Raw genomic sequence first — 23,843 nt, forward strand, 5'->3', positions numbered from 1 at the left:
AGCGAATTAAATACAATGATAACAAATACATTCATATCACAAGTAACATTAAAATAATTGTACATTATTATTTATCAAATATTAAAATGTAAAATATAACTTTATTAAATTACAATTAATAACACTTAGACTATTATCTACAAGAAAAAGATGAAAAAAAAAACGATATTTGTAATACATAGAAAAATAATATACTACATACGCTTAAAATATATTATATAAATAATTTTAAATATTATACATAAATTAAAAACAAAGAGATAAATAAAATAATTATTAAGTCTAGAATAATTATCTAAAATAATTATTAAGATTATCAGAATATTTACAAACGAATATAGGATATCTATCTATTTTTTATGGAAGCTTATCTTTATATAATACATTCACGAATCAAATTCTTTTTTAGCGAATTTACGGAAAGAAGAAAATATTATTATAACAATAAATTTAACACGATTTATTTCATACGAAGCTGTTGTGAGAATCTATCTATTTATGAATTTTACGAAAAGATGAATAATCTTTCGTATGTTTTGCAGTCTTTGGCTATAGGTTTCGAAAACTTATCCCGTTCTCTATGACAATTGGTTTAAAGAATCGGAAGAGTTTTGGAAATCTACGGGAAATTTTCACACAATTTTTTTGCCATTTATTGACAAATCTCAGTTTGTGTGCCCTTTCATTTGGTACATGTCAACGAGCAAACGCGAAATAGGAATTTCGCCGATGGTTTCGTGAAAAAATAAACGTTCAACCAACTTTGGAAAAATGGACGTCAAACGACCAACAACGTGCATTAATGTCCCGCTTCTACCTGGTTGTCGTTGATAACAGGATTTTGTGTAATCTCCTAAAATACATTGAGCCTGATCTTGTAACATTTTGATCGACTCAGTGGCATGAAGACCTTCAGTTTCTGTGAAAAAACATATATCATTGATAATAGATATTTTTAATATTTTTTCGCTGTATTAATTCTATTACATACTTTTATCTATTACATATTTTTTTAAAAATATATAATTTTTTTTTCATCAGAGATCAAAATTAGTTTTATTACCTGGAGTAAACAGTGCTACTGCTTTCATACATCCCCATTCACTTCTATCTGGTGAAAGTTGCCTAAAACGGCATATTGTATCCTAAAAGGTACGTATTATCCATATTCTTTTAATATAATTAAATTTAAAAATAAATATATATTATATATTAAATATATAAATATATATATATATAAAATAAATTGATTTTTTTATGATGGAAAGAACAAATGTTTCATTCAAATGATAATTTTGAATAATTACCTGAATTGTAATTAATTGTTGATTCGTCGTAGCTTCGTCCGGTAATCTTGCTCGTACCTGTTCATCCTCCAATAAGCCGGTAATATTCCAAGATATAGACCATTGTGCTAGATGAAGAAGAAAAAGTTGTGTCCAGGAACCTTCGAGTAATAATAATTGATCGTTCTTCGAAAGCGATTGGAATAGAGGTAGGCAACAAACCCATCTTACTGCCATGAATAATAAACGTGCAGTAGTTTCCTGAAATTTTTTTTAATTGATTTTTGATGTGCGATAAAATATCATAAATGATAATTTATACAATATATTTTTTTTTTATGTTTGATATAGTTACCTGTAATAGTTCTCGCGTGGGATTGGGATTTGGTAAAGTTCCCGAAGAATTATGACTACCTTCTGTTTGCTCTAAAGAATATTCCGTTTCCGATTGTAATGGTGCATTCCATACGAGTTCCTTATAAATGAAAAACAAACGAATATTTAAAAATAAAATAGATTTCATTAGATCATTAGATTTATTAGATCTCATAGATAATCAATATAATCAATAATAGATAAATATAAAATAAAAATAAAAAATATAAATATAAAAATAAATCCTAAATAAAAACATGATATATTCACAATCAGTTACGTTTAATTTATCAGTTTCATCGTGTGAAAACGGTGAAATTTGTCAGATTGCTGATTATAAAGTTTGCAAAGTTTGAATTACTTACTTGACACTGTTCCGCAGACATTAGTATCTGAAGAAGGGGTGGTTGCGGCGTTAGGGCGACGCTCGAGGGTGCCGAATACAAAGTCGTGGTCGAAGGAGAATGCGGTAGAGCCAATGGTGCCGGGGACGAAGAATCTTCTGGTGGTTTCTGAACTAGTGCCACTGGCCGTGGATAAGGCGAGAACCTTTGGTCACACCTGAACTTTCTGCACACATTATCCTTAGCGTCCTTTTATTCGAGTTATTTAGATGTAAATAACAAACTAAGAACATGATTTCATAATATTTCGTAGATTTACAATAATTTATGGTTCACGTTCTATTACTTTAATTATTATTTTTCATTCTTATTTTCAAAATAAAAAATTGAATTATTCTTTCATAAGATTTCTTTGTTTAAGTAGTATAAGTCGATAATGTGCAAGCCATTTCTTTCAAAAATACAAAAAATTTTAAAAGTTTAGCAAAGTTTTTTAAAAAAAAGGAACTTTATACACACCTTTGATGTAACAGAACATAAGGGGAGCTAAGGCCAGCCCGTAATCGATCATTGTGCAAAGGTGGTGCGATTGGAGATTGTTGTTGGGGTTGTTTCGGCTTTCTCGGACCTCGTTCATGTTGTACCGCTAAATATTAATAACAAAGAATTTTATTATTTTTATTTTTTGGACGTTTAATTTTTTGAACGATTTTCTATAATATTTTTTTACAATTTTTTCCTTAACAAAATCATTTCTTTATAGAAAATTCATAATTCAGAAAGAAGAAATTTGTTTCAATGCGTGGAAAATTATTATTTTTTTTTTCTCTTTTAGGAATAATTTTCGTATATGTCAAATACACAAGAAGCTGAATGATTGATTTATGAAATACATTTTCAATGTAATCACAAGTGATCTCTTAATGCCGGAGTACCATCTTCAATGGTTCTATTGATGCCACTCAAGTGCTTAATAGGGGAAGGAAAAAAGACCCGCGTAGGATTGAATCCGGGGTTGAAGATTCCTTTAAATACGATAAATTACACTTTAAAAGAGTCAATCGTTTATCACGTTTCACTGGTCCATAAAAACATTTACATCATTCAACATCTTTTAAATATCTTTTTTTTTTTTTAAATAAAGATAAATGAAGAAGGACGATGAAAAATTACTAGAAATGATTTACTCGTAATTTAATATATTAAAAAAAAAAAAACTTTTAATACATAACATTTGACTAGAGGAATAAGATTTTTAGAAAATTTCAAATTTGAAATATACATATCTATATAAAAAATTTCATACACAGAGGATAATTATACAAGATCATATCTCGAATCACAATTCAATCTCCTTCAAGAAAATTAAACTCGAGCCCGCAATTCCACCACGATCCTGCCACGATCTCTCGCCTCATTTGCGTATCGATAAAACCTCAAAGTTTCTCGTTCACCCGTTCGTGATCGACCCATTCCTCTTCCCTCCTCCCTCCCTCCTTCATCCCCGAAGAGGGAAAGCAACGGAAGCCCAACGATTCAACCAAGATCATCCCGTGGAATCACAAATCATCTCTCGCGATACCACGATCCCTTCCTCCCTTCCTCTCCCCCGCTCGATCTTCCACCGGTTTCCTATTAATATATCGCCCAAGAACTTAACGGTGGGAGCGAAAAAGAGTGCGCGCAGGTTGCGCGGAATTGAGTTGAGGGGGAGTGGTACTGTTCGAGATGTACGAGCTGTATTTCGTGGCTCGTACAGGCTGGTCGGGGAGGAATGGCGCGGTGGGACGGGAGGAGGCCTTGTAGGAGGGTTGAATCTAGCGGGAGAGGGAGCGAGAAGGAGAATAGAGAAACGAGAGAGAGAAAGAGAGAGAGTGAACGCGTCAGCTTCTCTCTTGTCAAGGCATCGCGAGAAAGGAGAGAAGGAGAGAGACAGAGAGAAAGAGAGATGGAGAAAGACAGAGGCGTACACACGTTGAAATATGTAGGAGGGTGTCGATGTATGCGTATGAGAGAGAGGGAGGGAGGGAAGAAGAGGAAGAGAGAGAATGGAACTGCAACTGGGAGGCAAGCACATCATCATTAATGAGGCTGAGCGGATAGCAGCCGTGGATTCCCACGTTCGCACTGGCGTCGCAATATCCGCGCTTTATCCGACCTCTCTTTGTGCCATTGGCGGCGTAAGTATCTCTTTCCTTGATCCGAGGCTGACGACGAGATCGCGTGCGTGGAAGAGGAACGAGGGAGGGTTGGAAGGAGGTCAGAGGGGTGGGAAGGGGACTGTCCTTTTTGTTTTTCGAGCAATTAAGGTAGCCCGAGCAATTCGGTTCCTTTTTGCTTGAATGTCTTAGATGTTTCGTTGATTGGGAAATTGTTTAATGAAATAATTTTAAAGGGTGAGTATACAATGCAAGTAATATTGGAATAATCGATTAAAAATAATCGATCGTTCTTCGAATAAATGAATCAGTTTTTTTAATTTTAATTTAATTTAATTTTTAAGAATTATGGAATGTTGGTTAGAAGTGAAATGTTATGTAAAGTATGATGGGGTATGTGTGTAATCAGTTGGAAAGTAAGGCGAGATGAAATCCGCTTCGGGTCTATTTGTTTTATCGAGTAAATTGGCCGTGCATCGGAACAGGTACAAATATTATTATTTTCCGAGAGTAATAATTGTTTTTTCATCGGAGAATTTTCAGCCGAGCGAAAAAACCAGCAGGAGCCGCGAGCTTGTTTGCTTTGTAAGCAAAGTTCCTCGCATGCTGCACGCGGTCGAGATATTAAAATATAAAAATTATTTTTAAAAATATTCTCCCTTTTCTTTCTCTTTTCTTTTTCTAGCCTCTTCCTATTCTTAAGATAATATCATTTCTTAGTTAATGATAATTTAAAATTTTTATAATATAATTTTATCGTCATCAATATTTTAAAATATTGTCATATATATAATTTTTTTCAAATAATGTTTTTTAAATAATTTTATGATGATATCGAATTCTTTTCATCATATATATATTATTTTGCTTATCGTTGCCTTTATCTCGCATGCGCAAAATTATAGAGCGAGTATTTTTTTTCCTCCTTCCCCCTTTATGATAAAGTCCACTTTTCCTTGTTAATCCATATATATTTACAAATGTGAAAATATTTTGATAAATAAAACGAATTTCGACAATAAATAATTTTCAACAAATATACCGATATTGATAGACATATTAATTTTATATTGATCTAAAATTCATTTCATATTCTAATGATAATTTGCAAAATTAATAACATCCAATCCAATCAACCTAATATTAAACCTTTTTTAATAATCTCCAATTGATAAAATAAAACATTCAAGAGCAATAAGAATAAACCTGTAAATCAATTGCAAGGAAGTCTCAACAACAAGATGTATCGACGAAAATCGCTTTAAAAAATCCAGAGAAATATCATGCATAATAGAATCCGTGTGCATACGACGGATAAACATGGTTGATCGTCGCCGAGGAACAGAATCCCCCTCCCTCCCTTCCCCTCCTCCCCCAATTTCACCCCCCGATGGCCGTGTCTCAACGACGATCCGACGAGGGCACGTTCCTCTTAATTCGTCGGGACAATTTTTCGCCGTGGGTGGTTGGGGTGGCTTAAAGGGGGAGGGTGACGATTTTCGAGTACGTGCGTGCTCGCGATCCGTACGTCGAATGGACGCGGGGATTAGGATTCGCATGCGCCGGAATGGACCGCGCCCTTTTCATCCACCCACTCTCTCCTCCATCCTTTCTCTTCGGCCTCTGTCTCGTTTCCACGATCGCCTCGCTACGATCCGGCGTGGAACGCGGAGAGAAGCCACGAGCCACGGCGTAATACTCGCGTGCCACGTGTGCTCCACAATGCGAGTTCCCACAGTCGAGTGGCCTGTGTACAACCCGACTATGGCCAGGTTAGGGCCTCGAGCCTTTGCGTTTTGTCATTCATCCCTCTTGGGGGAAAGGGAGAAGTTGGAGGAGGGAGGGTGAGATGACCATCGTTCTCGAGAAGAAGGGGCGAGAAGGGGAAGAATGCGAGATCTGGAGGATGAGACGGTTGGGAAGGAAAAGGAGCAAGGTTGGGGAAGGAAAAGGGAGCAACAGGGGAGGGATGGTGTATCTGTTTGGGATGTCTATTTGGGGTGGAGAGAAGGAATGAATTTGTAGATATGAATAGATACAGAGGAGCGGGGAAGTAATTGAATTGTAGATTATCTAATCGCTGACAATCTGAAGGTTTCTGTAAGCTTTCAGAGAATCTCTTAAGGGAACGTTTGTGTCGAAAATATATGATAATAATAATTATATGAATTTTGTTGAAATATATCGAGAATATATCGCTATTTAATAAGGAGGAGGCAGAATTGATAAAAATAAGGAGGAAGCGGAATTGATAAAAATAAGGAGGAAGCGGAATTGATAAAAATAAGGAGATGGAGGAATTGATAAAAATAAGGAAGAGGAGGAATTGATAAATTTGGGGAGGAGGAGGAATTGATAAAAATAAGGAGATAGAGGAATTGATAAAAATAAGGAAGAGGAGGAATTGATAAAAATAAGGAGATGGAGGAATTGATAAAAATAAGGAAGAGGAGGAATTGATAAAAATAAGGAGATGGAGGAATTGATAAAAATAAGGAGATGGAGGAATTGATAAAAATAAGGAGATGGAGGAATTGATAAAAATAACGAAGAGGAGGAATTGATAAAAATAAGGAAGAGGAGGAATTGATAAATTTGGAGAGGGGGAATAATTAAATTGTAGATTATCTAATCGCTGACAATCTGAAGGTTTCTGTAAATTTTCGGGGAATCTCTTAAGGGAATGTTTGTATCAAGAACATAGGATGATAATAATTATATGAATTTTAACATACATCGCGATTAATAAGGAAGAGGTGGAATTAATAAAAATAAGGAAGAGGAGAAATTGATAAAAATAAGGAGATAGAGGAATTGATAAAAATAAGGAAGAGGAGGAATTGATAAATTTGGGGAGGAGGAGGAATTGATAAAAATAAGGAGATGGAGGAATTGATAAATTTTGAATGGAAAAGAAAAATTTATAAAAGGAGGAGGCGGAATTGATAAAAATAAGAAGAAGGTGGAATTGATTTCAAGGAATTAAGTACCGTAGCCGAACATTTCTCGTTTCAACATTAATCAAGTGTAAAAATATATTACGACTGTATCGCGTTGGAACTACGAATTGATATTTTACCTAATAGAATAGAAATTTTTCGGAGACACGGAGCGAAGGAAGGGAAAGAAAAGAAAAGGGAAAAAAAGAAAAGAAAACAAAATTAAGAATAAAACTTTGAGGATGAGGCGGAATTGATAAAAATAAGGAGGTAGAGAAATTGATAAATTTGAGGAGGGGGAATAATTAAATTGTAGATTACCTAATCGCTGACAATCTGAAGGTTTCTGTAAATTTTCGGGGAATCTCTTAAGGGAATGTTTGTATCAAGAACATAGGATGATAATAATTATATGAATTTTAACATACATCGCGATTTAATAAGGAGGAGGTGGAATTAATAAAAATAAGGAAGAGGAGGAATTGATAAAAATAAGGAGATGGAGGAATTGATAAAAATAAGGAAGAGGAGGAATTGATAAAAATAAGGAGGAGGAGGAATTGATAAATTTGAAGAAGAGGAGGAATTGATAAAAATAAGGAAGAGGAGGAATTGATAAAAATAAGGAGATGGAGGAATTGATAAAAATAAGGAAGAGGAGGAATTGATAAAAATAAAGAGGTGGAGGAATTGATAAATTTTGAGTAGAAAAGAAATTGATAAAAGGAGAAGGCGAAATTGATAAAAATAAGAAGAAAGTGGAATTGATCTCGAGGAACCAAGTAACGTAGCCGAACATTTCTCGTTTCAACATTAATCGAATGTAAAAATATATTACGACTGTATCGCGTTGGAACCATGAATTGATATTTTACCTCATAGAATAAAAATTTTTCGGAGATTCGGAGCGAAGGAAGAGAAAGAAAAGAAAAGGAACAAAAAATGAAAAGAAAAGAAAAATAGGAATAAAACTTTGAGGAAAAAGAGGAATTAGTGAAAATAAAGAGGAGGCGGAATTGATAAAAATAAGGAGAAGATGAAATTGAACTCGAGGAACCAAGTACCGTAGCCAAACATTTCTCGTTTCAACATTAATCGAGTGTAAAGGTATTTTACGATTATATCGCGTTAGAACCACGAATTAATTGATAGAATAAAAATTTGTCCGAGACGCGGAGCAAAGGAAGAAAAAAGAAAGAAAAGAAAAGGAAAAAAAGGAAAAGAAAAGAAAAATAAGAATAAAACTTTGAGGATGAGGCGAGGAATTGATAAAAATAAGGAGATGGAGGAGGAGGTAGAGGAATTGATAAATTTGAGGAGGGGGGTAATTAAATTGTAGATTATCTAATCGTTGACAATCTGAAGGTTTCTGTAAGTTTTCGGGGAATTTCTTAGGGGAATGTTTATATCAAGAACATAGGATGATAATTATATGAATTTTGTTAACATACATCGCGATTTAATAAGGAGGAGGTGGAATTAATAAAAATAAGGAAGAGGAGGAATTGATAAATTTGGGGAGGAGGAGGAATTGATAAAAATAAGGAGGAGGAGGAATTGATAAAAATAAGGAGATGGAGGAATTGATAAAAATAAGGAAGAGGAGGAATTGATAAAAATAAGGAGATGGAGGAATTGATAAAAATAAGGAAGAGGAGGAATTGATAAAAATAAGGAGGAGGAGGAATTGATAAATTTGAAGAAGAGGAGGAATTGATAAAAATAAAGAGATGGAGGAATTGATAAAAATAAGGAAGAGGAGGAATTGATAAATTTGGAGAGGAAGAGGAATTGATAAAAATAAGGAAGAGGAAGAATTGATAAAAATAAGGAGATGGAGGAATTGATAAAAATAAAGAGGTGGAGGAATTGATAAATTTTGAGTAGAAAAGAAATTGATAAAAGGAGAAGGCGAAATTGATAAAAATAAGAAGAAAGTGGAATTGATCTCGAGGAACCAAGTAACGTAGCCGAACATTTCTCGTTTCAACATTAATCGAATGTAAAAATATATTACGACTGTATCGTGTTGGAACCATGAATTGATATTTTACCTCATAGAATAAAAATTTTTCGGAGATTCGGAGCGAAGGAAGAGAAAGAAAAGAAAAGGAACAAAAAATGAAAAGAAAAGAAAAATAGGGGAATGTTTATATCAAGAACATAGGATGATAATAATTATATGAATTTTGTTAACATACATCGCGATTTAATAAGGAGGAGGTGGAATTAATAAAAATAAGGAAGAGGAGGAATTGATAAATTTGGGGAGGAGGAGGAATTGATAAATTTGGGGAGGAGGAGGAATTGATAAAAATAAGGAAGAGGAGGAATTGATAAAAATAAGGAGATGGAGGAATTGATAAAAATAAGGAGATGGAGGAATTGATAAAAATAAGGAAGAGGAGGAATTGATAAAAATAAGGAGATGGAGGAATTGATAAAAATAAGGAAGAGGAAGAATTGATAAAAATAAGGAGGAGGAAGAATTGATAGAAATAGGAAAGAGAGAATATGTGTGTGTGTGTGTGTGAGATGTAAGAAATGAAACAAACAATTTCGGAAATTCGACAGATCCAATCCAATCAAAGTCCAGAACCAAAAGGAAAAGATTATAGAGAAAAGAACAAATCGTAGAACAAATACCTAGAACAAATCGAATTTAATCTGCCTCATCCTGCTGGATGCAACGAAGAATCTAAAAGAGTACTTATCAGTAACTGACAAAACTAAAATAACAAGAGAGAAGCAGAAACAAAGGAAAAGGAATAAAGTAGAGTGCGAAACGGTGAAAAAGCAAGCGGATAAAGGAGCGCAAGTGTACAAGTGACAGAAATGGTCGGAGAACGAGAGCACGTGATGCACGTATGCGGGAGAACGAAAATTCGACTGTGCGCCACTGTGTATACGCTTCTCTGTACACGTATCTCTATACACACATCTATATGTGTACGTGTGTGTGTGTATGTGTGTTCGACCGTGCGTGGTCGGTGCTCACACGGGCCATGGATCACAGGGCTCACACTCTCTATCCTGCTAAACGGTAAACCGATCTGTGAACATTTCAGCAGTCAGCGATCTCCAAGGCTAATCCTCGAGTGAGTGGGGTTGATACATCGACTACCACCACCACCACCACCACCACCATCACCGACGGCCCTCGCCTTCACCACCATCAGCATCGCCATCAACGTTTCCGTGCCGTCGAGTTTAACCGATTGGAGGGGCCGAATTCGCGATTCGTGTGTCGTACCCGCGTGTACGACGCGCCCGTACACGTGTTACCACTCCAGAGAGATTCATATGAAGCCTCTATATGTGTGTATGTGTTTGCGCGTACGTATGTGTGTGTGAACAGAGTGTGAGTGAGCGTGGGTGTTGGTTGCGAAGGATAGAGAAAAAGGGAACCGATCCTTTGAACCTGTTTTCTGCCTTTTTGGAAAATACTGTGAATGTTCTGACATAGGGGAGGAGGGAGGGAACGGAAGATTGGAGGAAGATTGGAGGATTGGTGTGCGGTGTCTGAGAAGATATTGGATTTGTAACGAATAATTGAATTTCTTTTCGCATGAATTTAAGTAGTAAGAATCAATTATTGACTCGTACTACTGTCTTCATTGAAATATATTGTGTATGGAAACAATATAATTTCAAATAATAATATATCGATGGTACTACGTATTTTGTATCCCAATAAAGAAATTATAGCATTGCGTTTTCGCTTAAACCTCTGTCACGATTCACGCGTGAAGAATTTTCAATATTAACCGATTTTTCAATGGTAGTTTTTAAAGTAAAAAGTGTTGTTAAGCCCGATAGTGATTATTCTGAAACGAAATACGTGCTTAAAAGAACGAGTTAGATATCGCAAAAATGTCTTATCATAGTTACAAAAATTTTTTGTGTCATATTCATTCTTAATAGGGTATGATCTGTTGTCTCTTGCGGAAATCGTTGTCTGATTCACGATGCGACTAACTACGTATGTATGTTATGCAGATTAACGGAGGAGGGTTAGCGCATGACATTTCACATATGTGTAAATGAGATGACCAACGATTAATGGACTGTTCAATAGGATTATGTGTCCAATAGAACTCTGTATAAGGGACTTGTACACGAAGATTCGTAGTCAGAGATAATTCAGAGATATTCGTATTAAATACAACTCGCATCTATTGCTCTCCCACCATCAAAATTATTCGATTCTTTAATCACTTTTTTCCCCACGATTCTCAATACAGATATGTTTATTCAACTCATTCCTTGCGCAATTAGCCATGATCCGAAATTTTTTAAAAACGTCTCAAATGTAACGTTTCCCAAAACTACACAAATACACATATATTCCTTTAACAACCCCTTAAAAATATAACTTCGAAATCATCGAAATTAAATCTTCACGTAATTAACCTCTTCAAAATTATAAAATCGAATATTACATTCATTTCTCTAAAAATTCAATCGCAACGACAACAAACTTGGAAACTTTTGCATAATTAGCCACGATCCAAACAACCCTAAAGAATCCTAAAGAAAGAAATTACATTCGCAAACGAATGTTTGGCGGTCCTTTCGAAAAAAAAAAAATCGCGATAGAGGCTTCCCATTTCGCGAGATGCATAAGCTCGCGGCCGTAATTCTCTCTGTTACGTGAACCGTGTCCATGAACGCGGTTCCTCCGAGCGTTAGTATGACAGGTGACGATCAAAGCCCGGCTTAGCGCAACGACCCGTTCCGTCTACACACATCGCGCGTCCTACCGCAAGAGGGAGAGACCGTCCGTTCGCTGTCTTCCTCTTTCCACCCCCGCGGCGGCCCGCTTCGCACGCTCGCCATCCACGCTCGTCCTTGTCCCTCTTCCCGCGGGGACCCGCTTTACAGTTTACCGTTTATGTGGATGGATTGATGCTGCCGGCCGCGTGTACGGCACGCCTCGCTTCGTTGCGTTACCAGCCGTCCACTCCCACGCAACCCCCTTCCAATCGTTCTCACCCCTGTTCTATGGTTTTACCCCGCTTCTTCGTCGCCGGCCGTGGTCGACGCCAGCACGCGGTCGGTTCGCCGATCGGCCAGAGGAAACCTTGTTACCGCTCCATCATTTATAGCCGCCTTTTCTATTTCTATTTCTGGATATTCTGTGCTTCCTTTCGTAATTATGAAAGAACGATCGGTGAATGGTGATTAAATTGTAGCCTCGATTCTTCGTTATCCTTTTATATCTATGGGTATATTTGGTTTGATTTTCTTTTGATAAATGAAAGAATGATCGGTGAGTGATGATTAAATAGGTTTTTAGTCTCGATTCTTCGTTGAATTTTTATATCTATGGGTATTCGGTTTGGTTTTCCTTTGGTAAATGAAAGAATGATCAGTGAGTGATGATTAAATAGGTTTGTAGCTTCGATTCTTCGTTGTCCTTTTATATTTATAGGTATATTTGGTTTTCCTTTCGTTGATAAATGAAAGAACGGTGAGTGATGATTAAATAGACTCGATTCTTCGTTGTATTTTTATATCTATGGATATTCCTTTGGTAAATGAAAGAATGATCGGTGAGTGATGATTAAATAGACTCGATTCTTCGTTATATTTTTATATCTATGGATATTCCTTTGATAAATGAAAGAATGATCGGTGAGTGATGATTAAATAGACTCGATTTTTCGTTATATTTTTATATCTATGGTTTATTATTCGGTTTGGTTTTCCTTTCGTTGGATGATAATTATGAAAAAATGATCGTTAATTGTTTTAAAGAGATGGATTAATTATTGATTGTGTTAATAAGAGAATTTAGTGTGAATGAAAAATACATAATTGTTGTAGACTCGATCTTTTATAATTATCTTTTTATATAAGTTTCGAGTTTTCCTCTTTCTCTCTGCCCGTCGATGACTAGATAAGTTATTTTAACGAATTATCTACTAATCGAATAATCAAGATTACGAAATATTATTATACATGTATTCGAAGGAAACTTTATTCGAAATTTTAACTAATTAATTTGTCACACCAATTCCGTTTCTCTTGGTTTGATTCTCAACGCTTAATTATCAAATGTTAAAATCATTCTCGAAAATCTTATCCACGTATCCTAGATTAATTGAAAAGGACGCAAGGAAAGTTTTCAATTAATAGCGCGAAAGGCCAAGTCTATGACTTGTTCGAGAACGAAATGAACGGACCCCTTTAGCCCTTTCTCGCCTCTTACGGGTCAACATCATTCCCAGTGTACACATACAAATCGAGGCAGCCGCTTGGATCTGCAAACTTTGCCTCGTTTCATGCCCAATCGATCGTGGCTCGCAACTTCCAAGTTTAAATCTCTTTGTTTCCGTTCATAATTCGGAGCCACCCTTTCTGGAGGTTGGGAAAAGCACTCTGAACCGGAATTAAACCGGCGCGTCCTGTGTTTGCCCCTTTCGCCGGTAGAAAATCGGGATTATTTCCGATACTTCGTTTCCAACGATAACTTTCCAACGTTCACGCTTCCCGCGTTTACGGGCAGAGGCTGGGAAATGATTGACTTCGACCCCTAAAATTCTCAACGCGAGCGAAGATTTCGCTCGAAACGTCACAGAATTTTCTCACGGTAATCGCGAAGAAAGAAACATCTCATTTTTTCTCTCACGAATTTCAAACACTCCTTCCCAACTTCATCCGTTCGAATCGAAATCCAAAAAAAGAAATCTAAAGAAAGAAAAGAGAGAAGATGAAACTTGGATATGCAGGAATCGTTACTTGCAAATTCGAAGAAAGGAAGTCGAAGATTGGAAAAGGAGGAGCGGAAGAAGGAGGAGATCGGACGGGTCGCCGCGAAATCCTCTCTTTCCCTTTACAAGTTACAAATCCTCGGCGGTAAGCCGCTTGGTAATCTTCTGATATCGTTTAACGCCATATTTCGCAAAATATACGCGGGCCCGGGCGAGGCGCGTCTCGTCGAAAAGGTAGGCAGAGGGCAGAGGGCAAGTGGCGGGCGGGGTAGGGATGAATTTCCTGAGCGAAGGGTGCTGGTAGCACGGTGGTGGTGCGAGGGGTTAGAGAGATCTGTACCGGTTGTCAGGCGGCGGATGATTGCATGCCTGCGGCGGAGCTTCGCGAAGCACCGCATACATAATATATACCACTTACCGAGTGGTCACCTACGTTTTATGCGCGCCTCACAACGTTCCGTGACGTGATAAAAAAATATATATGTGTGTGTATCTGCCCACGATAAAAAAAAATATTATATACTCGTAAAACGAAAATTGTAAGAGAAAATGGTAATAATATATCCCACACGATGTGTGTGGGATGCATATAGTGAAAATTATTCTTGTTCCAATATGAATTAAATCAAAAATAACTTGATTTTTTTCCAGTTATATTTAGAACGTATAGATGCTTTTTAAAAAAAGAACTGATTTTTATCCAAATAAGATAGAATTTCTTAAACAATTCTAGCAATTTTTTTCCAATTATTAATATCAATCCAATATTAATTACTTATCGAAAGATCGTTTCCTAACCTGACAAAATCAACCTAATTGCGATTTTAAATCAGTGTTTCTTTTTTTCGCCTACTTCGACAACAATCAACCCTTTCATGCACACCCTTCTCGATTATCTGCTCGCATCGTCGTCAATTTCCGCGAAACTGGGAGCATCCAGAGGAAGGATGCCACTCGCGACGAGCACGAGTGTACTCGTTTTACGGGATGGATGATGATTGGAGGGAGAGGAGACAAACGAAAGAGGAAGAGAGAGAGAGAGAGAGAGACGCAAGAAGCGGAGGCTCACCTCACCCCGTGTGGAGTCTCCTTAACGTTAGGAAGCTCTGCCACTAATTGAATCTCCTCTCTTACTCGCGTCTGGAGCCTCAGCAACCGCTGGGAACCGGAGCACCCGTCCTGCATTAAACACCCCCGACACCCTGTCCACCCTCATCCCCATCGAGCTCGGTCTGGTCCGCCCCTGGCTGCCTTTCTCTTTCGATATGTACCTCTATCTCTCATCCGCCGCTCTTTGCCTTCCTTTGAATATGCTCTGCCTTTCTCTTTCTCTTCCTTTCCCTTCCTTTTTTTTTCCCTTATTTTCTCTCCCCGCGCCCTTCCTTCCTTCCTTCTTATTTAACAGCCTGCGACGGTTCTCGAAAAGGTATCTCGATCGAGATCTCTCCTTTCCTTCGAGATCGTTACTTGCTTGTCCTTTTTCTCTTTTTCATCTTCATTTTTTTCCATGCCTCGTCTCTGAGTTCTCGTAGTTTGAAAAAAATCTCGTTTGTTCCTCGATCGATTTAATGAGAATTGGGAAAGATTGAGAAATGGCGAAAGTGAAGACGTTGGCACGTTGGCAGTCACGTTGGACACAATGGAATCCCTCAGATAATAGATCGGTTGACGATGATAGATCGATGCGAAAGTTTTCGTATCATTTTGTATCTCGAAAAGATGAACACGTATAGAATCTCACGTAACGAAGATTAGCGGAAGAGCGATTAATAGAACCTCGCAACCTCGAATAGAATTTATCGTTCGCCCGAATAGCAAGATGATGTATGATGTACGAATCGATATAAAGTATTAAAATTATGGTTGGAAGTGTTGAAATTTCGATAACGATAACAATGGAAAATATTCCAGAGAAGGTAGAAGAATGCGGGATATTTTTAAAATTAAGAATAAAATTTTTGCACCACGAAGAATTAATAGAATTTTACACGGGAATGCAAATCGTTTTACCAAAGATCTATTAATTACGCGCATAACCGTGACATCGTATTCAGTTGAAATATCAAACGAGGATTACACAAAGTCGTGTACTTATCGATATGAAATCCGATTTACCCTGCCACGCGGAATATACCTTCCGAATCAATATCATACTCCGATACTTGGGAAGGGGGGGGGCACAATAGACGGATATAAAATATCGTATCCCCCGTGTATCCATCGTTAAAAGTATCATCGTTGTTAAATATCGTCATCGTCGTGTCAAAATTTCCTCCGCCAAAGTATGGAGCACTCTTGGAAACAGCGATACATACGGTCAAATAACATAACATTTACACGTAATACAAGAAGCGCGACAAAGTTTACAGCAAATAAATGTTAATTACCGGTCCGACCTTTCATCGAGAGGACATAATGTAATGCAACATCGAGAGGAGATTACGCGTTTTCGATCGATTAATTAATTAAATGAAAATGGTCGGCAACGGTCCGTATATAGAATATATATATATACAAACTCGTTTCGTAAATTTTGCGGCGATATATATATATGTATTTCGTGTTGGAAGAGAAAATCGCGTTGGAAAGTAACGCGTCAAGTGAGAGATCATGGAAAAAGCGAAACGTGGTATGACGATGCGGAATAGTTATCGAGTCTCTCCGCATTTCGTTCCAGTTCCATTGAAGTCTCTCTCGTGTCGTCGATTAATAGAGATACGCGGCATGTTGCGCGAGAAATGCAATTTCGATCAAGTTTAATACCGGGTGAAAAATTCGAGTTGGAAAATAGGTCGAAACATCCCTGAGTTTGGTGCGGTGCAATTTTGGTCGTCGCTTATGCGAAAGTTGTCGAAACGTGTTCCAAGTTTTCCACGATAACATCGTATCGATTTTCCGCGTATCGATTAATTAATTAATTAATCGAGTTAATTTTTAGGCGAGACGTAAGAATTTTCGGTGAAGGACGAGCGTAAGATTGTTTCGAATAATTATTCAATTTATAATTCTGCACTTTGAAATGATATAAATTTTACAGAAATTTAATTGAAATAGCTGGTTAATAAATTTTGATACGCTTGATTTGTAGGATATATCCATTGACGAACCAGTTTGTAAAACCAACGACAAACAGACGATTCACGGCCATGATTGCTGTTTTACTAGGCCCTGTGACTACCGTTTGCTTAGGAGGGTTTGTCTGACCAATAGCCACTAAAGTCACTGTCTTTGCTGGGCATTCGTGGCTCGCGTGAAACCACAAATTGCGACGAAAGAAATAACTAACTCGTCGAAAGACGAAGCCAAGAATTTCATTCTCGAATATAGCAAAAATGATATAATAATTTAAAAAAAAAAAAAAAAAAGAAAACTTTAGCTGCAACTTCTACTTCATTCTCTACTCAAATCCACCACAAAATGATAGCACATACTGTAATTTAAATTAAAAAAAGTGTTATTAGTCATTGGAAATGACAAATGACAAATACTCGATTTATTTTATGTATAAAATGATAACCAATTTATTTCGTACATTCTTTTTTTTTTTTTTTTTTTTTACATCGATTGAATGTTAAACACACATATGTATCATAAAACGAAAGATAAACGTGCAATCATTTTGTCATGAATCGTAATATAAATTTGAAAATAAGCAATTCTACTCGTATACATCGATTATAGTACAGACAAAAGAAATAGACTATCCAAATTCTACTATCATTTATTTTTCCTATCCATATTCCATTGGATATATATATATCATTTAAATTATAATAAATATTAATAAGATCAAATAAATATCTTATAAATTCATTTATTCGAAAAATTAATTCTGCACTCCATCATCTTTTTTTACAATTTCACATTAAAAAAAATACTATAATTTTCAACCAGATTTCGTTACATTAAACTCACAACAAATTATATTATTATAAACAACAATTGTTCCTCACAAAAAGATCCAACGAATACATTGAAGATGATTAATTAATTAATTTTCTCTTTCTTCTAATTAAAAACTTTTTCTATTTTACTTCGAACCACTTCTCATTACGAAACTATATATGCTCAAAATCTTCAGAATAATAATTCTTAATAATTCTCGCATTAACAAGTTCAAATTATTCGCCAAGAAAATCTCCAAGTTAATTGAATTAAAAAAATCGTCAGAATGTAAAGCAGTGATTACAAGCCTATTTCTTTCGTCTCTACTATATAGCTAAGAAGAGGTGTAGAGTCCGCGGAGAAAACGGAGGCAGCCTGCTCTGCCGGTGGGAGCTGTTCGAGGCCCTCCTCTTCACATGAAAACGCGCCATTAGACCGGTCCCCTTGCTCCTATGATATCGTGGTATTCTTTCCTCTCGCGGAATCACACCTACGATACTTTTTTCTATAGGAGACGTGTCTCACGATTCTATGTTAAACATATACATATAGAGAGAGAAAGAGAGAAAGAGAGAGAATAAAAACATTTCCACACCGGACTCTTACCGTCTCTGTTCATATTGGCCTCGAAACACTTGGCGAGTCTGCATGCACGGCATTGGTTCCTGTGGGTCTTGTCGATGGGACAGCGCCCTTTCATGGCACCCTGCACCTTGCAGATGTACCTTCGATTGCTGTGTATGCTCCTCTTGAAGAATCCTGAACAACCTGGACAACATATAAAAATTTCGACCTTGTTTTAATCATCGATTTCGAGTTAAAGGAGAATCGAACGATAAATTTTCTCTTCAATTTAAAAATTAGATAGTCTTAAAAATTATATCGTAGTTTTAAAGAAACAGCATGTATTTATATATATATATTTATACATACATGCTTCGATATCTTAATGATATATTTTACGTTGATTTTATTTTTTTGTTTTATTCTTAAAGAGAATGGATAGAATACCAAAGTTTTTAGAAGCACCTGTTTCTAGAAACACCTATACATATATGTATACCGACGGATAGGTCGCTATCACTGCACGACACATTTATAACAATTGGCCATTGATTAACATTTTTATCCCTTTTATTATTTATTTAATTGAAACTATTGAATTGGCATCTCTTTTTAACGAACGAATCTAATCTAGGAACTTGTGTTGTGAAACTTGTCGTGAATATTCGAATATATATATATTAATTAGCTGTCAAGTGAGCGAATTGTCAAATAAAAAATTGTAATCAACGAATCTGTTGTTCTCTTATAAACTGGATAAACCGTCTTGTCGTGTCATTTAATGGAAAAATTGATGTACAGAAGAGCTTGATAATTACCGTCGCAACTGTAGATGCCGTAGTGTTTTCCAGAGCTACGGTCACCGCATACCAGACACGGTATATCAAGTAATCTGTCCCCTACAACAGAAATTGACTTAATGGAAAAACGGAAAGTCTAATAAAAGTGTTAATTATAATTCTCGTTTCTTTCTTTTCTTTCTTTCTTTTTTCATTTTTTCATTTTTTATTCATATTCGTTCGTTTGATAATTGAAACGTTATTTTTGTTTATTAAAAATAATATAATTCACGAACGAATCACGATCAATTTAATATAAATCAAAAATTGAACTTTATCAGGGATATCTTTTTCCATCGACGCAAAATTGATTGGAATTTTTTGGAAGAAAAGTATACAATAAATAAATGATTTGATATTTAAATAATTAAAGTTTTTACAATATTTCTAAATTGTTAATTGCTGTAGATTATAATTAAAGTATATATATATCTATTCTATAAAAATATTTATTTTTATGTTCCGTGAACGTTAAAATTTTTAATGACAAAAAACTTTTAAAAAATCATATTTTCCATAACTCAATTACTTGACATTTCCTTCCGCAATATACGAAAAATTAAAACGATAAAACAAATTCATTGATTACGTTTATATTCTAGTTCTGTCTGATCATATACCGATATTTTTACTTAGTTCTATTCTCCATTCAAGCAAATCCTTCCCCTTCGAAATTTTCTTCACCACTTTATTTTTACAAATTTTCACACACACGTTTTATACCACTCTCAACAGCTGTAATATCACAATCACGATAATTTATCATTTTACATTTCTTCGCCGAAGCAACATCCTATCCGTAAATTCAAAAATCAAAAATCAAAAAAAATTCCGCTCGCCATGATCAATCCACAAGACACAATGTCCGTTTAATTAAATCGCAAAAAAAAAAAAAAAATACCACGGATAAAATAAACTCGTTTAAATCTCCTTTTCAAATAAAAAGTACTTGAATTTCTACTCCTTCAAGGCAAAGAGTTGGCCATGCGATTAATCCACCGTGAGAGATATCGAAGAATCGTATAGAAGAGAAGGAGGGGGAGGAGGAGAACTTAAAAAACGAAGCGAAAAGCTGGCGGAAATAGGAGTCCGTTTAAGAAAGCAAAGCGGACCGCAAGAGGAGCTCGAGCGTTAATCTGTTCTCCCCCTTTTCGGAGGAACCCTAATCGTCCTAATGATCCGCGGCAAGAAAAACACGGCCATGCCTAAGCCAACCAAAGCTTCCGTTTCTGGCCTGGGGAACGAAACCACCTCTTCTTCTCACACCAAAAACCTACCAACCTAACCCGATCACCCTTCAACCCTAACGGATTACCTCCTTTCGACGTTTACGCTTATATCTTGAGAGCGTTGTCTTATGTGTGTTCCAACGCGTCGATTAAGTGCAAGGGATACTCGTTAAGAGGAGTCAAATTGTGCCCGATCTTTGGAAAGGCGAGAGTCGTGATGATCATCGTCTCGCCAATTCCTTTTCTTTCTTAAATTATTAAGAATTGATGAATTAATCTTAAATATTAGGAGAGAAAATTGAACGTAATTAAGTGAAATTTAATTTTGTTTAATATTCAAATTTTGTGGAATTTTATTTTTTGTATATATTTATGATATTATAAAAAGATTCGATATAATGGTATTATTATATTATTATGGAGCATGTTTTAGAAAAAAGAAACAGAAATACAAGAAAATTATAATCCAATACAGAGGCGGAATATTTGTAGAAATCACAAGCAAGGGAATTAATTTCCATAAAAACAAATAATTCGATGCAAGAATCACAATTTAGAAAAACTGTCAAAATTCGTACATTCGATACAAACCGAAGATAAACCGTTCTCTCATCCAGAACAAATTCCTAACCTCCACAATTCAATCACTAATCCCAATCATCGGTTCCACCGAAATCGAAATCCGTTCCAAGGTCACCAACCAACAACAACGCACATTTGAACCAACTCAAAGATCAAACCCATAAAAAAAAAGAAAAAATCCTTCAAAAAATCAATCAACGAACCATCAAACCACTAAAACAAAAAAAACAAGTCACCGAGTCATCAAATTTCAAAAAAACATGGAAATCGAGTGAAAGAAAAAAAGGAGAAGAAGAAAAAGAAAATAAATCGATCGACAACGAACCAATCGAAAGAAAAATGAAAAAAAAAAGAAGAAGAAGTATCAAACATATTATTAATGACATTGTATTTTTCCAAAAAAAAAAAAAAAATCTTAACGCGCACCGAAAATTGGTGAAAACGTCAACGGAATGAAAAAGTCGAAAAAACCCAGCCGGAGTCGGAGTCGAGTCACCGAGTCATCAAATTTCGAAAAAACATGGAAATCGAGTGAAAGAAGAAAAGAAGAAGAAGAAAAAGAAAATAAATCGTTCGAATCAATCGAAAAGAAAATGAAAAAAAAAGAAGAAGAAAAAGAAGAAGAAGTATCAAACGTATTATTAATGACATCGTATTTTTCCAAAAAAAAAAAAACAAAAAAATCTTAACGCGCACCGAGAATTGGTGAAAACGTCAACGTCTCGACGACGAACCAATCGAAAAAAAAATGAAAAAAAAAAAGAAGAAGAAGAAGAAGTATCAAAAGTATTATTAATGATATCGTATTTTTCCAAAAAAAAAAAAAAAATCTTAACGCGCACCGAGAATTGATGAAAACGTCAATGAAATGAAAAAGTCGAAAAAATTCGATCCGAGTCGTAATCGAGTCACCGAGTCATCAAATTTCGAAAAAACATGAAAATCCAATGAAAGAAGAAAAGGAGAAGAAGAAAAAGAAAATAAATCAATCGACGACGAACCAATCGAAAGAAAAATGAAAAAAAAAAAGAAGAAGAAGAAGAAGAAGTATCAAACGTATTATTAATGACATCGTATTTTTCCAAAAAAAAAAAACAAAAAAAAGAAAGAAGAGACACGTGTGTCACTGTGCGTTCGCAATGAGCGAGTTGCTGTCGAAACCACGTATCGCGCCACGTATCACCGGCGAGAAAATCGAGAGAGAGAGAGAGAGAGAGAGAGAGAGAGAGAGAGAGAGAGGCACACGCTTTATCGAACTGACCTGTGCCCATCCTTCGCGACTGATCAAAGTCGAGCATCCCCAGACGGACGACTGGACCAGCGGCCGTTTCCGACACGACGCCGAGGGAGTCGCGCGAAGTCTCGAAGCGTTCTCCGTGACGAGGTGGCTTCGAGCCTTGGCGTAGCTACTCATCTCCGCCGGGAAGGGCGGGTACGATCCCCCGTGTTGTTCGGGATGGCCCCGTCTATGTGTGCACCCCCTGTGCGTTTGTACGCGCCTCGTGTACACGCGCGTATATACAGGGGCTGCTGCCCGATTGGCTGTCGGAGTTGCCTATCTCCCCTGACCGTAGCCATACTAGCTGGAATCACGGGTCGTTCTTCAACAACGCTCGACGTGCTTCTAGGAGTGGGTGGGTGGACGGGGGGGGGACGCCTAACACACGTACACAACTTCCTAAACGGCCGCGAGTCGGCGTAACTATGACGTCGACACGGGGGTGGCGAGGGCTTCGAACGTCTCGCGTTCTCGATTTTTTCCCTTTTCCAATTTGTCCAGTGATTCTTCACTTTTCGATTTTCTTTTTCTCTTTTTGCAAGTCTCGTTTAATGTAGACAATAATGTACGCTTTATATCCAGCTAGAAATAAGTTACAAAATTGTATAATTCTAATAGCATGTAGTCTCGAAAAAATAATAAATTAATCATCAATCGTGGTACAAAAATTGGCAGAAGTTGCATCTAAATTACGATTTATATTCCCTCGAAATAATTTCGAATAGGAAAATCGAAAAAAGTTTATATTTACATTTACAATCTCTTATTGGAATTCGTATTACCTTGCCAGGTCAGACTTGTTCGACTTTGGTCGAAGCGAGGGATAGGATTATAACCATCGCTAGATGCGGCTTTAGTCAGGCTATTGCACGATGTACACCACTTCTTCAATGTGGCTGGTACGTTGGCCTGAAATAGAGGGAGGATGGGGAGAGGGGATGAGCGAAGAGGGGGGTGAGAGGAAGGTGACAGGAGGATAGGTGGGGAATTCCAACGGGCGACTAGACAGCCCGGGGACTTGCTGGCCGAGTGGCTGACGCGACTATAGTGGGGTAGTGCTAGTTAGCCACGGGAAATGCGGGGGCGGCTCCAAAGGCCACGTTGTCAGACGAACGTTACCACCGTGTCATTGGTCGACTCCACCCCTGAGACAGCGCAGGGGTGCAGGTCTATGTAGCAAGGGTGGATGGGCGTTTCCAGCACGCCCATTCGACTCGGTGGAAAAGAGCGAGGATCTCGGCGACCAACCGGTGCCTCGAGATTAGGCTGACGTCGTAGGTGGTTGCGTGCGATACCATTTGTCGATGAGATGCTACGCCAACGGTTTCTTCAACGGTTCCTGGGCAAGGAGGATGGTTGGGGGATCGACATGATGATGCGAGAATTGTGGTTTTTCGGGAAAGAAGGGATGGTAAATGCAAAGATAGTCGACGGGCCAACTCCTCTTTCCAACCTTCTAGCCTAGTGAAATGAACGTTGTGCTTCGAACTTTTCGGCAAGAGAATGAGATATATGCAGATCTCTTTTTCTCATTCTTTTTCCTTTCTCTCGAAATGTCTGAATCTTGACATATATATATATATTATTTTCTGTGAATGGTGGTAAATAACGAGAGTTTGAAAGATAGAAATTGTTGATAATCACGA

General features: G+C 36.8%; 1 protein-coding gene and 1 long non-coding RNA gene across 3 annotated transcripts; one reads left to right on the plus strand and one right to left on the minus strand.

Moving 5' to 3' along the window:
• Positions 1 to 342: 342 nt before the first annotated feature.
• Positions 343 to 22,477, minus strand: LOC102654580 (nuclear receptor subfamily 2 group E member 1-like). 2 transcript variants are annotated; one of them, XM_006562643.3, is made up of 9 exons: positions 22,180 to 22,477; positions 19,087 to 19,167; positions 18,311 to 18,472; positions 2,525 to 2,651; positions 2,027 to 2,231; positions 1,642 to 1,761; positions 1,308 to 1,547; positions 1,064 to 1,145; positions 343 to 919 (listed from the first exon to the last, which is right to left on the minus strand). In XM_006562643.3, the coding sequence occupies exons 1-9, from the start codon at positions 22,214 to 22,216 to the stop codon at positions 666 to 668; spliced, it is 1,308 nt and encodes a 435-aa protein (XP_006562706.1). In that variant the 5' UTR covers positions 22,217 to 22,477; the 3' UTR covers positions 343 to 665. The 2 variants fall into 2 exon arrangements, with proteins under 2 accessions (XP_006562706.1, XP_006562709.1); XM_006562646.3 differs by lacking the exon at positions 19,087 to 19,167 and having other exon boundaries at positions 344 to 919.
• LOC102654550 lies at positions 1,009 to 2,009 on the plus strand. Its single transcript, XR_003304567.1, has 3 exons — positions 1,009 to 1,152; positions 1,340 to 1,495; positions 1,638 to 2,009. It is a non-coding gene; the product is annotated as an uncharacterized LOC102654550 (long non-coding RNA).
• Positions 22,478 to 23,843: the final 1,366 nt, after the last annotated feature.

This window comes from Apis mellifera, linkage group LG4 (assembly GCF_003254395.2).
Source record: "Apis mellifera strain DH4 linkage group LG4, Amel_HAv3.1, whole genome shotgun sequence".
NCBI lineage: Eukaryota > Metazoa > Arthropoda > Insecta > Hymenoptera > Apidae > Apis > Apis mellifera.